General features: G+C 36.2%; 1 protein-coding gene across 2 annotated transcripts; it reads left to right on the top strand.

The window, feature by feature from the left end:
• The first annotated feature begins 4,648 nt into the window (after nt 1–4,648).
• On the top strand, nt 4,649–13,449 carry LOC108982541 (somatic embryogenesis receptor kinase 1). 2 transcript variants are annotated; one of them, XM_018953950.2, is made up of 12 exons: nt 4,649–4,898; nt 4,966–5,053; nt 5,876–6,008; nt 6,513–6,584; nt 7,204–7,347; nt 8,633–8,704; nt 8,849–8,920; nt 9,006–9,118; nt 10,478–10,609; nt 11,276–11,617; nt 11,861–12,255; nt 12,748–13,449. In XM_018953950.2, the coding sequence occupies exons 2-12, from the start codon at nt 4,966–4,968 to the stop codon at nt 13,060–13,062; spliced, it is 1,878 nt and encodes a 625-aa protein (XP_018809495.1). In that variant the 5' UTR covers nt 4,649–4,898; the 3' UTR covers nt 13,063–13,449. The 2 variants fall into 2 exon arrangements, with proteins under 2 accessions (XP_018809495.1, XP_018809494.1); XM_018953949.2 differs by having other exon boundaries at nt 4,649–5,053.
• Nucleotides 13,450–13,668: the final 219 nt, after the last annotated feature.

Below are 13,668 nucleotides of genomic sequence, written 5' to 3'. Positions count from 1 at the left end.
TGAACACAACAACAAAGGAATCATGTGGCCAAAATAAGTGGACACTTGTAAAGATGCCAAGTGCCAAATTTTCTCCATTCACAAAAGGCAATTACCTTTTGGATGGGAAACCCCACACCAATGTTAGAAGATTACGACTTCCCCATTTCAACTTTTAAGTAAGGGAAGAAGGACTTTTAAAAACATTGGCATTATTATTGTTGAGAAATATAACCAACATTTTCTCAAGAAAATGCGGCTTAAGCGAGAAAGATCGGATAGTTGCATGAAGTGAGTTTTACAATATTTATTATTTATCGTCTATATAAATTTATTAAACAGTATTAAAACTGGCTCGATAAATACTGTAAGATCTACTTTACGTATTTATCAATCTTCTACATTTTAATCTTTTAAATAATTTGGAAAAAAGTTTTAAGAAGAGATAATATATATATATGATATGGTCTTTCCACCTTTCTCAATTAGCAAGCACTAGTGCACGTACGTACGTCCTCAACCATATATATATATATAAACTAAAACCCCACTTTGTACCTCTTGTTTGGCACTTCAAATGAGTGAAAGACACCATCATTTTATCCAAAGAAATGGATGTCCGAGAAGGACGGGTTGGACTCAACTTTTGTGACAAAGGTTGCTGCATTTTCAACCATGAAAACATGAAATATCAGTAAAGTACTCTTGTATGTGGGAAGAGATTGTCCCAAAACAACATTTATATATATATATATATATATAAACAACATTTAACAATGCACTAAGTGTGAAAGATAGATTAAGAAGAGTGGGCATTTCCCTTGTATCTAGGTGTGATTACTGTGCAAAAGGGGCTTATGAAGATCTGAACCATGTACTAGTTTCAGGGGAGGTGGCTAAGTCCATTTGGAGGAGATGTGCTAGTCAATTAGGGATGTTGAGATCTGGATTTGGGTCTTGGGTTGAGACGGTGAATGCATGGTATCACAGAGCAACAAAGAGGTCAACCTGAGGCCTATTATTTGGCATAATTCTTGCTATTGTAACCTGGATTCTATGGACTAGGAGGTGTAGTGCTAGGATTGAAGGTAGAATAGAGTCGGTTGAAGAGATGTGGCGTAAAATCAAATTTTGGATTGTAAAAATAAGTCAGAAGGCTCGTGGCCACCAGATGTCCTCTTGTCAAGATGAGATGCTGCTAGTTGATTTAAATATCCAACTGAGATCTGTATATAGAAAGCGAATGAAACCTGTTTATTGGCGTCGACCATAGCAAGACTGGATTAAACTAAGCACTAATGGAAGTAGTAGGGGCAACCTAGGGATAGCTGGGGCAAGGGGTATTTTAAGGGATGAAAATGATAATTTGATAAAAGCTTTCTCCTTTCCACTTGGTCATGGCAGAATTTATGGGTTTACTCATTGGGGTGAGAACTTTCTGTTTACTTGGGTTGAATTATGTGGAAATAGAGTTGGACTCAATGATAGCAATAAAATGGCTTCGTTTGGCTAAGTGCCATGTGTGGTATCTCGAGGACTATTGGGATGAACTTATGGAATTGCTTAGAGGTAAATGCTTTACCAGGTCACATCTATAGCCAAGATAATGTTCCGGCAGATTATCTGGCTCGACTTGCGTCGGATGATGGTGTTATAATGTCTTCATGGAGTAATTTGGAATTGGTTCCTCCTCTGCTGAGAGGACTTCTAAGAACCGATAAAACTGGTCTTTCTTATATTAGACAGTACGAATTTTCTATAGTAGGTTGTGGTTTGCATTGTTGGTTTGGTTGGAAGTCGTTTTGTTTTTTTACTTAGTTGGTCATGTAACCACGATTTTCCTCCGCTACAAAGTGAGGACTTTTTGAATATATTCGGGGACGGGTGACTATTGAACATGTAATCCGGACTATTATAAAAATATATATATATATACACACACACATACAAATATATATAATGCTTGGTAGCCAGATAGATTTTTGGCAAGGAAAAAAAATGAGCAAAATTGGTTTGGAATAATACTGCATTAATTAGAGCTAAATTACTAACGTCGACATTACAACAAAAATAATTATTTGTGATGCATTATTTATAATAAAAATTGACTCATTTTAATAAAAAAATGATTATTTTTATATCAAATAATAACAATATATCAATTAAGCATTTTTCTTATAACGTGCGAAATTACTCTATTCTTTCCACATTTTTTTATTTAATTATATATACCCAAAGCCTTATAATGAGTATAAAGTAGAAAGTGGATTCTCAAATTCTTGTTACTATTTTGGTCTAAAGCCATTCTTTTTGAAAGAGTAAAAAATAAAATCTAAACTCTAAAGCCATGAACTATTTTTTATTTTCCATTTTCCCTAATAAAATAGAGATACGTAGAGACGATATTGGTGGACCTTGACACAATCAATCCAGAATAATAAATCATAACTAGTCTTATAGATGATGATTCTCTCAATCTCATATAAATCCGAGATGATAAAACCTATGAAAGATATTAAATTTTAAATAATAAAATAGAAACGATCAAGTATATATATACATGTTGTCACTTATTTATTGTAGAGTTAATTCAACATATATGTAGAGAGTGTAGCTAATTGCTAACTTCCAAGTCCCTTCTCTCTAAAACCTTACCCAAAAACGAAACCAATTTGAGGGGGGTGGGAGCTTCGGCTCCTCCCTCTCTCTCTGCCCAGATGTTGTTTTCTTGTTTTTTATTTATGTTTTGTGTGTTTTTTCAAGTCAAAAAAGGGAGAAATGCCGATATGGCATTTTCCAGCGATCAAAAGACTACACACACTCCATCAAGGTGTTCCTCAGTTGTTGATCTTCCAGTCTATTGAACGCAATGCCAAAAGGAACGGTGCGTAGCACGCACATGCGGGTTGAAGGTGCGCGCATGGCTTCCATGCACCACTGCGAGAAGCTTTCTGCCGACGCCACGCACGGTTTTTCTGGGGCCAGTGATGCTGGATTTTCAAGATCGACAGTCGGGCTAACTGCTAGAGTGGCGCGTGTCCGTCACGTGCCATTATAGCCCTTTGCCCAGTGTTTTTGTTCAGTCCAATGTTTTTGTTTGAAGATCTATTTTTTTCAATTTTTTCATTTGTATTTTATGTTCTGTCTTTTGTTGTTAGTTAAAAATAAAAAGAAATAGACTATTTGACTTGGTGTCCATAGCAGAAGAGTACCTCACCTCTTTTGGAGGATGAAGGGTGATAGTTACCTCGCCTCATTTGGAGGAAGAGAATTGTTTAGTTCTATTTTTACAGAGTTTTTTTTTTTTTTTTTCACGTTTGTCAGGAGAGAGTTTATAAAAGTTAAGACAATGTCTGCCATAAAGAAATTTGTGGGCGGGGAGTCCCAACAGATGAGTAGTTTGGTTGGTAATCTGGGTTTTTCTTATATTGATTAGTCACAATTGTAACTTCGAATTCATTGAAAGAAATAAAATCTATTTCTATAAAAAAAAAAAATTCAACATATATGTCGGTTTATAATATATTTTCTATTTTTATAATTCACTTAATAGGCTAAGTATTTATCTGAAATAACCAAATTTTAACTAAACAGAAAGTGAGATATAAATAAAATAAGTCTTGCGATATTCATAACTTTTTTGTGCATTTTTCTACGCAACCCATTTTATGTATTTATTTATATTTCCTTAAATCTTAAAATTCAAAAGAGAAATGCTATAGTTATAAAAATATTTTATAAAAATAAATCTATAAACTGACATAATTTTATATGATATTTTAGATTTACTTTATATTAAAAATAATTTTCTAATTTAACATATCATATAAAAATATGTTAATTTATCAGTTTACTATTATGAGACCTGTATTTGACTAAAACATTTATTAATGAGAAGTGTTACTTTCATAAAAAGATCTTATAAAAGTAAACATTTTCATTTCTTAATTCGAAAATAAGTTCTAGTAAAGAGGAATGCTATGTATCAATTATTATTTATTTTTATATTTTATATTTATAATTTTTTTTTTATAAGATATGATGTGTTTTTTATAAGATGTAGAGAATAGAATGATGAATAATAACTTGATGAGAAGAATTATTTTTAGTAAATGATGATCATAGCAGAATGGAATAAAAGAAAGAAATAAGGGCGATACAGCAGAGAAAGCAATGTGAACTCAAGTCCAAGTCCAACCATACCATAAAAGCCGTTTAAGAAAAAAGAAAAAGAAAAGATCCGATTTTGACGAATTGAGAAGAAAGGAGACCGAATCTGACGTGGCAAGACTGTGGGGCCACATAACATTTTTTTATTTTTATTTTTTATTTTGGTTTTGACCAACAAAAAAAACATTTTCTTTGAAAGAGAGGAACGGGGAGTGGTGGTCCCTTGCTAGTCACGTCATTTTCCACGATATAGCGCGCAAGTAGTTTTGACTGCGTTCGGGCAACGGTCAGCACCGTTTCGGGCAGCTCCCCCCGTCTCTGTGTTTGTGCACGCTTCACTCTAAAAAAAAAACTTATAAAAAGAATATGGAAAAAAAATAGAAAAAAAAAAAAAACAGATAGATTGGCAATCCCACACACTTGACACTCTCGCACAGAGTGAGAGTGAGAGAGAGACAGAGAGAGAGAGGGGGGGAGAGACCGAGAGAGCTAAAAGGGAAAGTTCTTTTCTTTCAAAAAGGGAGAGCATAAAATGTTTTGAAAATGATTTTTTATTTTATAAATTTTTTATAGTGTGGTAATGTTAATGGGTTGCTGGCTTTCGGGGCACTCTGTTGAGCGTTCCGGATGAGATCGGGCTTTTGATTGAGATTCTTTGTGGGCGTAACTTTGTTGTGTATTTTGTCTTTGGGAAAATTACAATGTTGGACGTCGTTATGTGAGATTTGGGTGCAAGGTTTTTTGTTGAGGTTGTTTCTGATGGTGGGTTTTGTGGGTGTGGCATATTTTTTGGATCTGACATAGATTTACTGACAGATGGAGGTGAAGGATATTTGGGTGTCTGTTTTGCTCTGGTTGATCTTGGTGGTTCGTCCATTATGCTTAATTTCAGCTAACATGGAAGGTTTGTTTGAATATACTTGCTCTCTTGTTCTTTCAGTGGATTTTTTAACACTTTTGATCTTTTTTTTTGTGTGCAATATTTATCGAGTTTTGTAATTTTGGAGAAAGAGAGAATTTTTAATACAATTATGCTGGTGGGGGGGTGGGTATGTTTGAATAAGTTTAGTTATTCATATTATAATTGATATTGATGTTGTTTCTAAAGTTTGATTATTTTTTCTTTTTATTGATTGCTTTGTGTTAATCGGTTTCCATTGAAAGTTCGAGTGGATGGGTGCTGATCTTTAAGTGCTGCCGAGGGTATTATGCCGGATATGATCTGCAGTGTGGTATTTACTGTTAAAACAGTTTTATTGATACTTGAAAATTAATTTCTAAAGGCAATTCGTTCTTTTCTGGATGCCCTTACCAGCTGCTTCTGATATGCTTCATGGTAGCCGCATGCAGTAGTGTTCATTGAGTAATGAGAGTGGATGATACTGTGAGCAGTAGCACTGTTAGACAACTTGAGTAGCCAGCAAACCAAATATTTGCTGCAAAGGGATCCATTTGTCCCTATTATTGATCAAATGGGGATCCACTAATTTAACCGAGGCACACATTATTTCTTTTTAACATTCAGTTTTAGTTCTCTTCAAGTTGAGAAGCATATGTCTCCTGAAATCTGCAAGTTTCAATGTATTACATTGACCAACATTATGCTAAATCCTGAATTATTTAAGAGATGTAGTGCTGTCTATGGCAATTTGCGATGAGTTTACTTTCTCATTATGTCTTTTCAGGTTCAAGGTCTCTAATTGTGTTTTCTTGCAACTCGAAACAGGTGATGCTTTACACAGCCTAAGAATCAGCTTATCAGATCCTAACAATGTCCTGCAGAGTTGGGATCCTACCCTTGTTAACCCATGCACATGGTTTCATGTCACCTGCAACAATGATAATAGTGTCATAAGAGTGTAAGCTGTCTGCCTCTTTGTGGCTTTTTTATTTATTTATAAATAATTCAAATTTCATTAGTAGTGTAAAGCTGCAACTCAAGTACACATTGTGTATACAATGGAAAACACACGATTAGGAAGGAGAAAAACAATAACTATGAGGGCCAGAACCACTCTCAGCCAATATCCTTACTGGAGTGATTTTAGAACTAAGGAATTAAGCTCGTCCATTGTCTTCTTGCAATATTCAAAATCTTGTACATTGTGCGCATTTCATTAATAGTCTTCTTGCTGTATTCAATTTGAGAAAGGTGTAATAGATGTTTCCTTGGTCGGTGGAAATTGACGTGGTGGACTTCTCTGGACTTTGCTGAATGATTTTAACATCATTTGCTTTCTGTCTTCTAAGTGCATGCATATGATGTTACTTTACTTTTTCGTTTTAATGTAACTTATATAAAGTGCTTTGTATCACATTTTGCATAGACATATTTTTATGCTAATTTTAATGTGTTATTGCAGTGATCTTGGAAATGCAGCTTTGTCTGGTCAACTTGTCCCACAGCTTGGCCTACTCAGGAATCTACAGTATTTGTATGTCATTCTTGGTTGCTTCAAAATCATTTAGCTGTTTTTGTCATTTGAAATTGTGTATTAATATATCTAAAAAACCGAAACACAATACTTATAAAAAAAATCAGAAACACTCTCCTTTAAACTCTCTTTGTTCCTATGCTAAATGATATTGTCAGTAATCTAAAAAGCTGAAACACAATACTTATAAAGAAAAAATCAGAAACACTATCCTTTAAATTTTCTTCCTATGCTAAATTATATTTTCAGTAGGATGTAAACTTTTCCTTTGACTGCTGCTATAGGCTTCAAATGGGCTTAACTTTCATGAGTTTCTTATATCTTTTTCTACTCCTAGATAGGTGTTTCTTTTGTACACATCCCATGTACTTGGGTTGCAACTTTTAGGCTTTTTAATAAATTTTCAGGTTCACGTTCGTTATATTACTTTATTTACTTGTGAATGTTGTCCGGAGCTGTATCCCATTTAATGGCTGAAGGGATGTTCTCTTAGTACAAATTATGGTTAAAGGGACTCTTTCGGTGATTTAACTAGATGCTAGTATTTTTATGTTTTTGTCAATATTGTGTGCTACTTTAAACCTTTTATTGCACATCATTTTTCTAATTTTTATGACAGGGAGCTTTACAGTAACAACATAAGTGGACAGATTCCCAGTGAGCTAGGGAATCTTACTAGCTTGGTGAGCTTGGATCTTTACTTGAACAGTTTTACAGGTCCCATCCCAGACACATTGGGCAGGCTGTCTAAGCTAAGGTTCCTGTGAGTATACTTGTCTTTGATTTGCTTTCCATGTTGTGTGTGCGCATGTAAAATTATGTCTCATATTGTGTCAGTCGTGTATTCTCCATATCATGCTTTATCTAGTGTTGGGGCTGGAGATAAGTTTAGAATTCTTTTTGAAAGGAAATCCCGAATCAATTTTCTGGGAATCTACTAGGCTCAAGGCCTAACAAAGAGTACAAAGGTCCAATAACTGCAATGAGCACCTTGAGAAACAAAGATTTGGGTAGTGAGGTGATCTCAGATGATTTGTGGTGAAAAAGTAATGATAATAGTCGTGAATAGTAGTAAAAAGTAGTGAAAAATAATGATAAAATATTGAATAGTAGTCCACTACCCAAACACAGCCTTAACATAATAGACCACCTTCTATGCTTCAGGTTTAAGGGTTTTTTTTATTTTTTATTTTATTACAGCCTGATGAAATACACTTTTTTTTTTTGTTTACTTTAATGGCCAAGATTTCCATGCTTTCCTCATTTCCAATGTTCCTACTTAGCTAGGACATTCTTTGTACTGAACATGGCTTTTGCCTATTCTTTTATTAATATACTTACAATTATAAAAAAAAAGAAATACACTTTTTTTTTTTGGGGGGGGGGGGGGGTTTAAAGTATGAACATATTTTTTGATAAATATTTGCATAACTCAGGAGCTTTTACATTTTAAAATTACAAGAGAGAGCTTTTTTTTTTGATAAGTAAATATTATATATATCAATAGGAGTAACCAAGTACATTGGACATATATAAAAAAACACTTAGCCCATGCTAGATAGCTCCTAATGACCCAAAACACTTGTGAAAAACTACCCAAAATACACCAAACCCGAATTGGAATATGTTGTGCTACGTGCGGCAATTATGATGAATAGTACGAAAATAGAAAGCAAGAAAAACACACAGATTTAACGTGGTTCGGCAATGTGCCTACATCCATAGGAGCAGGAGCTGAATTTTCACTAAATATCAAATTAGGGTTACATCACTTGACAGCCTTTGTCTCCTACAAGAGAGAATTTTTAATTGTTGGTATCCTTGAATTGCTCAAATCTTTTTATTTGCATCCAAATAGGATAATGCGAGTTCAACTTTTATATATCCCACGTGGCACAAATGCATAAAAAAGGGTACTTAGGTTTCTAGATAGATTCCTTTTGACGTTTTACGATCCCTATTCATTTTGATTCTATCTTAGTAGCATCCCCTGGATTGTTTTGGTTTTCAGATCTTAACATTATGTTTGCTTGTATGTATGAGGATAGCCGGCTTAACAACAACAGCCTGACGGGTCCAATTCCTATGTCATTGACTAATATCTCATCACTGCAAGTTCTGTGAGTATCAAGATTATCTCAATTCTCTCTCTCTCTCTCTTCCCCCCTCTCTCCCCATCATTTGTGTGTGTGTGTGTGTTTGGGGGGGGGCATTATCTGATTGCAAGAACTTTCTGTTACAACATTTGCAATTCCTGAATGCAGGGATCTGTCTAATAACCGCCTCTCTGGGGCAGTTCCAGACAATGGATCCTTTTCATTATTCACTCCAATCAGGTTTCCTTGCTACTTATGTGAACTGAATTGTCTCCACTGACTGATTTTGAAGAGTATGCTGATAGCTTTTTTTTCCTATTTGCAGTTTTGCTAACAACCAAGGTCTATGTGGTCCAGTTACTGGCCACCCTTGCCCAGGATCTCCTCCATTTTCACCCCCTCCTCCTTTTGTACCACCACCACCGATTTCTGTACCAGGTGATCTTTTTGTTAATTAGGATTTGTTGCTAATATGGTGCTTGTTGCTATATTTTCTCTCAGTATGTCTGATTCTGTGGAGTTGGGCACTGTGCCTGGGGATAATGTTGTTCCCCTGGTTTCTCTTCCTCCGATCAACGATACAACGGGTTCAACATCGGATTGGATTCTGAATAAAGATAACGAGTTTCTATAAATCCTGGGACTTTTATATGGAGAACAGGGAGAATATGAAGACCAATTTAAAACACTACTCACTTCAATCGAGGCGAGCCACGCGCTTGAAACCAAATCTAAGTTTAAGAAAAGCAGGGAGTTGAAGAATCTTTCATGGGCAATTAACTACGATGCTAAGGGAGGTAGCTCAAGTCGAGGGAAGGGTAAAGGGAGGGCTTTGTGATGTTCGGGTTGAGGATTAGTTTTAAGGAATATAGGGGAAGGGTTTGGGGAGGTGTAATGATAGTTTTTCAATTCGGGTTTAGTGTGTTTTGGGTCATTATGGGCTTTCTTGTATGGGCTAGGTGTTTTTTTTGTATACGTCCAGTATACTTGGTTACTCCTATTGATATATATATAATATTTTTACTTATAAAAAAAAAGTATGTCTGATTCTGTGGTCATGATTGTCAGTCTTTCAAATCTGATATGCCTTTTTGTTTACAGTGTGTTCCATTGATCATCTGTTGTCAATAACATTTTAAATTTCATTTAAGAATTAGTCTTAACGGAACATTCATTATATAGCAGCCAAGCATTTTACTTCCCTTTTTTTTTTTCTAATTTTTAATTTTACTCTTCCATTTGCAGGTCAATTTCATTGCATCTTGCACAGTCAAACCTCTTTTTTTTCTACAATGCTATCTTTTTTCAGTACCCTTTTTTTTGCAAGTAATTTGGTTAGGAAAATGCTACATACTACATCCTCATCCCACTTTTATCCTACTATGATAAGGTAACATTACTCACCAATCTTTGAATTTTCTTTTAAAAAGTATAAAGGATGATCCAAGGGTGATGAGAAGTGACACATCTACATAGTGAGATAAAAGTGAGATAAGAGTGTAGTATATGGCATTACTCATTTGGTCAATAGAGTTGAACTCCACCTCCAAACAATTTTTTTTTTTTTTTTTATATGTAAATAAGGTATATTACTCCAAGAATAGGCCTAGCCCAGTATATACAAAGAACCAAACAATTTCTTTGTGCATTGACAAGTAAGAAGATTTTCTGTTAATTACATCTAGTTTTTATACATGCTTTTATATTTTAGGCTGCTGCTATGTACATGAAGGCATATCAGAAAGTGGATATGACATTTCTGAATGTTCTAACTTTTTCCTCCTCATCACATTTTAGGTGGGAATAGTGCCACTGGGGCGATTGCTGGAGGAGTTGCTGCAGGTGCTGCTTTACTATTTGCTGCCCCTGCAATTGCATTTGCTTGGTGGCGTCGAAGGAAACCTCAAGAATTTTTCTTTGATGTACCTGGTTAGTGATTTAACCAAGAAAATAACTTCTATCAAGACCTGATGAAAACCAAGTCATTCATATCATCCAATACCCTCTTTTAACTTCTATTCTGATGGACTGGAGAGTCAAAAAAATGGTCACACAATTATCTATTTAAAATAAAAAGATAAAACAAAACAGATCCTAAAAAAGGCATGGCTGATCACCGCTTGGAGGTCTGGTCCGACCACCCTAAGAGGACTGGTTAGGGTGAGCTGACCACCCCATCCACTCCCATGGGTGGCCAACCACCACCTTTGGAGTAGGCCGACCACCACGTGAGGTGAGTCTCACCCCTCAGCGTGGGGGTGACAAGATCCTCTCTGTGTTGGGTGGATGCACAGCCACTCCACACAGGGTGGCGAGAACCACTCCGGGGTGGCTGAACTCATCCCAAATTGAGTGGATGACCACCCGTTATTCTTTTAAGTTTTTGAATTGTCAAAAAACAATTTGATTGGGAATGATTTAGTATATCTTTGCTTTTTAAGAAAAACATATAGTGCTGATTTGTCTGCCTTCCATTAGATGCTGTAAAGCTGAGCTTTATATCAGTTTGTGGCCGTTGATGCTCTCTTTAAGTAAATGCTGAATTGGTTTTATTTGTTTGATCGATAGATTATCACTTCTTTACATCTCTTGCAGCCGAGGAGGACCCAGAGGTCCATCTGGGGCAGCTTAAAAGGTTTTCACTGCGAGAACTACAAGTTGCAACAGATAGTTTTAGCAACAAAAACATTCTGGGTAGAGGTGGATTTGGCAAGGTTTACAAAGGACGTCTGGCAGATGGTTCACTGGTAGCTGTAAAAAGACTGAAAGAAGAGCGTACACCTGGTGGTGAGCTGCAGTTTCAAACAGAAGTAGAGATGATCAGTATGGCCGTGCATCGAAACCTCCTCCGATTACGAGGATTCTGTATGACACCAACTGAGAGGCTACTTGTTTATCCCTATATGGCTAATGGAAGTGTTGCATCATGTTTAAGAGGTATAGCGTGTTATCATTTTCTAAATTTTGTATACTGCTTCCTTGTAGATTTGTGTGCCTGTTATCAGCTTTCGACTTTTGATGCCTGCATACTATTTTTTCCTTCTTTCATGATTTCGTGCATATTCCATAAAATAAAAAATGAAGTCATATAAGGAGTGAGATTTGTGAACTACCCTATTGACCCAGGAATGGCCTTTGTAATCATCAACTAATCTACTCATGATATTTGTATTCCTCTAGAACGCCCACCATCTCAACCACCCCTGGATTGGCCAACACGTAAGCGGATTGCGTTGGGGTCTGCAAGGGGTCTTTCTTATCTGCATGATCATTGTGACCCCAAGATCATACACCGGGATGTGAAAGCTGCAAACATTTTGTTGGACGAGGAGTTTGAGGCTGTTGTCGGCGACTTTGGGTTGGCTAAACTTATGGACTACAAGGATACCCATGTTACAACTGCTGTACGAGGCACAATTGGGCATATAGCTCCAGAGTACCTCTCTACAGGGAAGTCATCTGAGAAGACTGATGTTTTTGGTTATGGGATCATGCTTCTGGAACTAATCACTGGACAGAGAGCTTTTGATCTTGCCAGGCTTGCAAATGATGATGATGTTATGTTGCTTGATTGGGTATATATTCTTTGTATCTATTAATCTCTGCTTATTTATTCAATTCACTTTCCGTTCCATTTTATTTTATTAGCTGACACCCACTATGCAATAACTTCTGTGAGTTCATCATATTGCATTTCCTTTTTCTTTGGACCGTCATAACTTTTTTACGGGGTCCTAGACCGAGTGTTATTTTTAACATGTATAATTTCTGAGAGCTCTTAGCAACCCGTGTTGTGAGAACCAGATCTCCAAGTATTGACTCAGTGCTTCCAATCAAGACCTTCCAGTTTTGAAAGCCTTGTTTATGCTTGTTGGTCTAGTGCTTGTATCTTACCCTTTTAGGCCTGCTGCGTCTTGCATAGCTGTTACTCTTTCCGAGGCAAACAGATGAAACATTAAAATACCTATGGGTGTATTATTCTGCACTAGTCGTCTTTCTTTCTTGGCCTTCAAGTGTTCTACAGTCATCAATGTTTCAATATCTAATACAACTGAATAATTTTTCAGGTTAAAGGACTTCTGAAAGAGAAGAAACTTGAAATGCTAGTTGATCCTGATCTCCAGAAAAATTACATAGAAGCAGAGGTAGAGCAACTAATACAGGTTGCACTGCTTTGTACACAAGGCTCTCCAATGGACCGGCCAAAGATGTCGGATGTGGTGAGGATGCTTGAAGGTGATGGCTTGGCGGAGAGATGGGATGAGTGGCAAAAGGTAGAGGTTCTTCGTGAAGAAGTGGAACTCGCTCCCCATCCTAACTCTGATTGGATTGTTGACTCCACAGAAAATTTACATGCAGTCGAGTTATCTGGTCCAAGGTGACCCTGGCGTAGAAGTAAAGAAAGAAATCAATATAAATTTTTATTCCCTTTTTTTTTTCTTAATGACAATTTTCTGATGATGTCTCCTGTAAGTCCACTCTGCATTGTATTCATTACATTTGTGCATATGAGTCGGCTTTGTCAAGGTGCAATTTGTATCCTTCGCCGCAGTTTGACGAAGTCTAGATGATTTTGGCTAGATGAAGCTGTGGCAGTTAAATCTTCTGTGCACTGCAGGTTTATGCACCCAACTTCATTGTTATTCTAATTTGATTATGATATGGGAGGGGAATTAATGTTAGAAACCTTTTATAGTGGAACTTCCCCTGTGGCCACTGAAGCATTTACGCCCACATTGGTGGATGAAATGATTAATTCTAATGGATCATTTGCAGATGGAATCTTTAGGTTTCCATGAGATGCATGTTTACTTGTTTGAATTCAAGCTTTAGTTCTGTGGCTTCAGCACTTCAAATCCATCCCATTCTAAAATATGTGCTTTTGTCACCTTTTTCTATCTGGTTTGGTGTCATAAAGGAACGTGGCAGTACCTGTCAGTATCCATAACATCTCCTGTTTGAAAAAATCTCTTGAAACAAATAATATT

Source organism: Juglans regia, chromosome 15, assembly GCF_001411555.2.
Source record: "Juglans regia cultivar Chandler chromosome 15, Walnut 2.0, whole genome shotgun sequence".
Taxonomy (NCBI): Eukaryota; Viridiplantae; Streptophyta; class Magnoliopsida; order Fagales; family Juglandaceae; genus Juglans; species Juglans regia.
The sequence above is the reverse complement of the archived record's forward strand: the minus strand, read 5'-3'. Positions and strand labels throughout refer to the sequence as shown.

Excerpts from the sequence above, each read along its gene's own strand:
- LOC108982541 (XM_018953950.2), top strand. The coding sequence starts at position 4,966 with ATGGAGGTGAAGGATATTTGGGTGTCTGTTTTGCTCTGGTTGATCTTG. Across the intron at positions 5,054-5,875 it reads AATTTCAGCTAACATGGAAG|GTGATGCTTTACACAGCCTA; the intron begins GTTTGTTTGAAT and ends AACTCGAAACAG. Across the intron at positions 8,921-9,005 it reads TCATTATTCACTCCAATCAG|TTTTGCTAACAACCAAGGTC; the intron begins GTTTCCTTGCTA and ends TCCTATTTGCAG.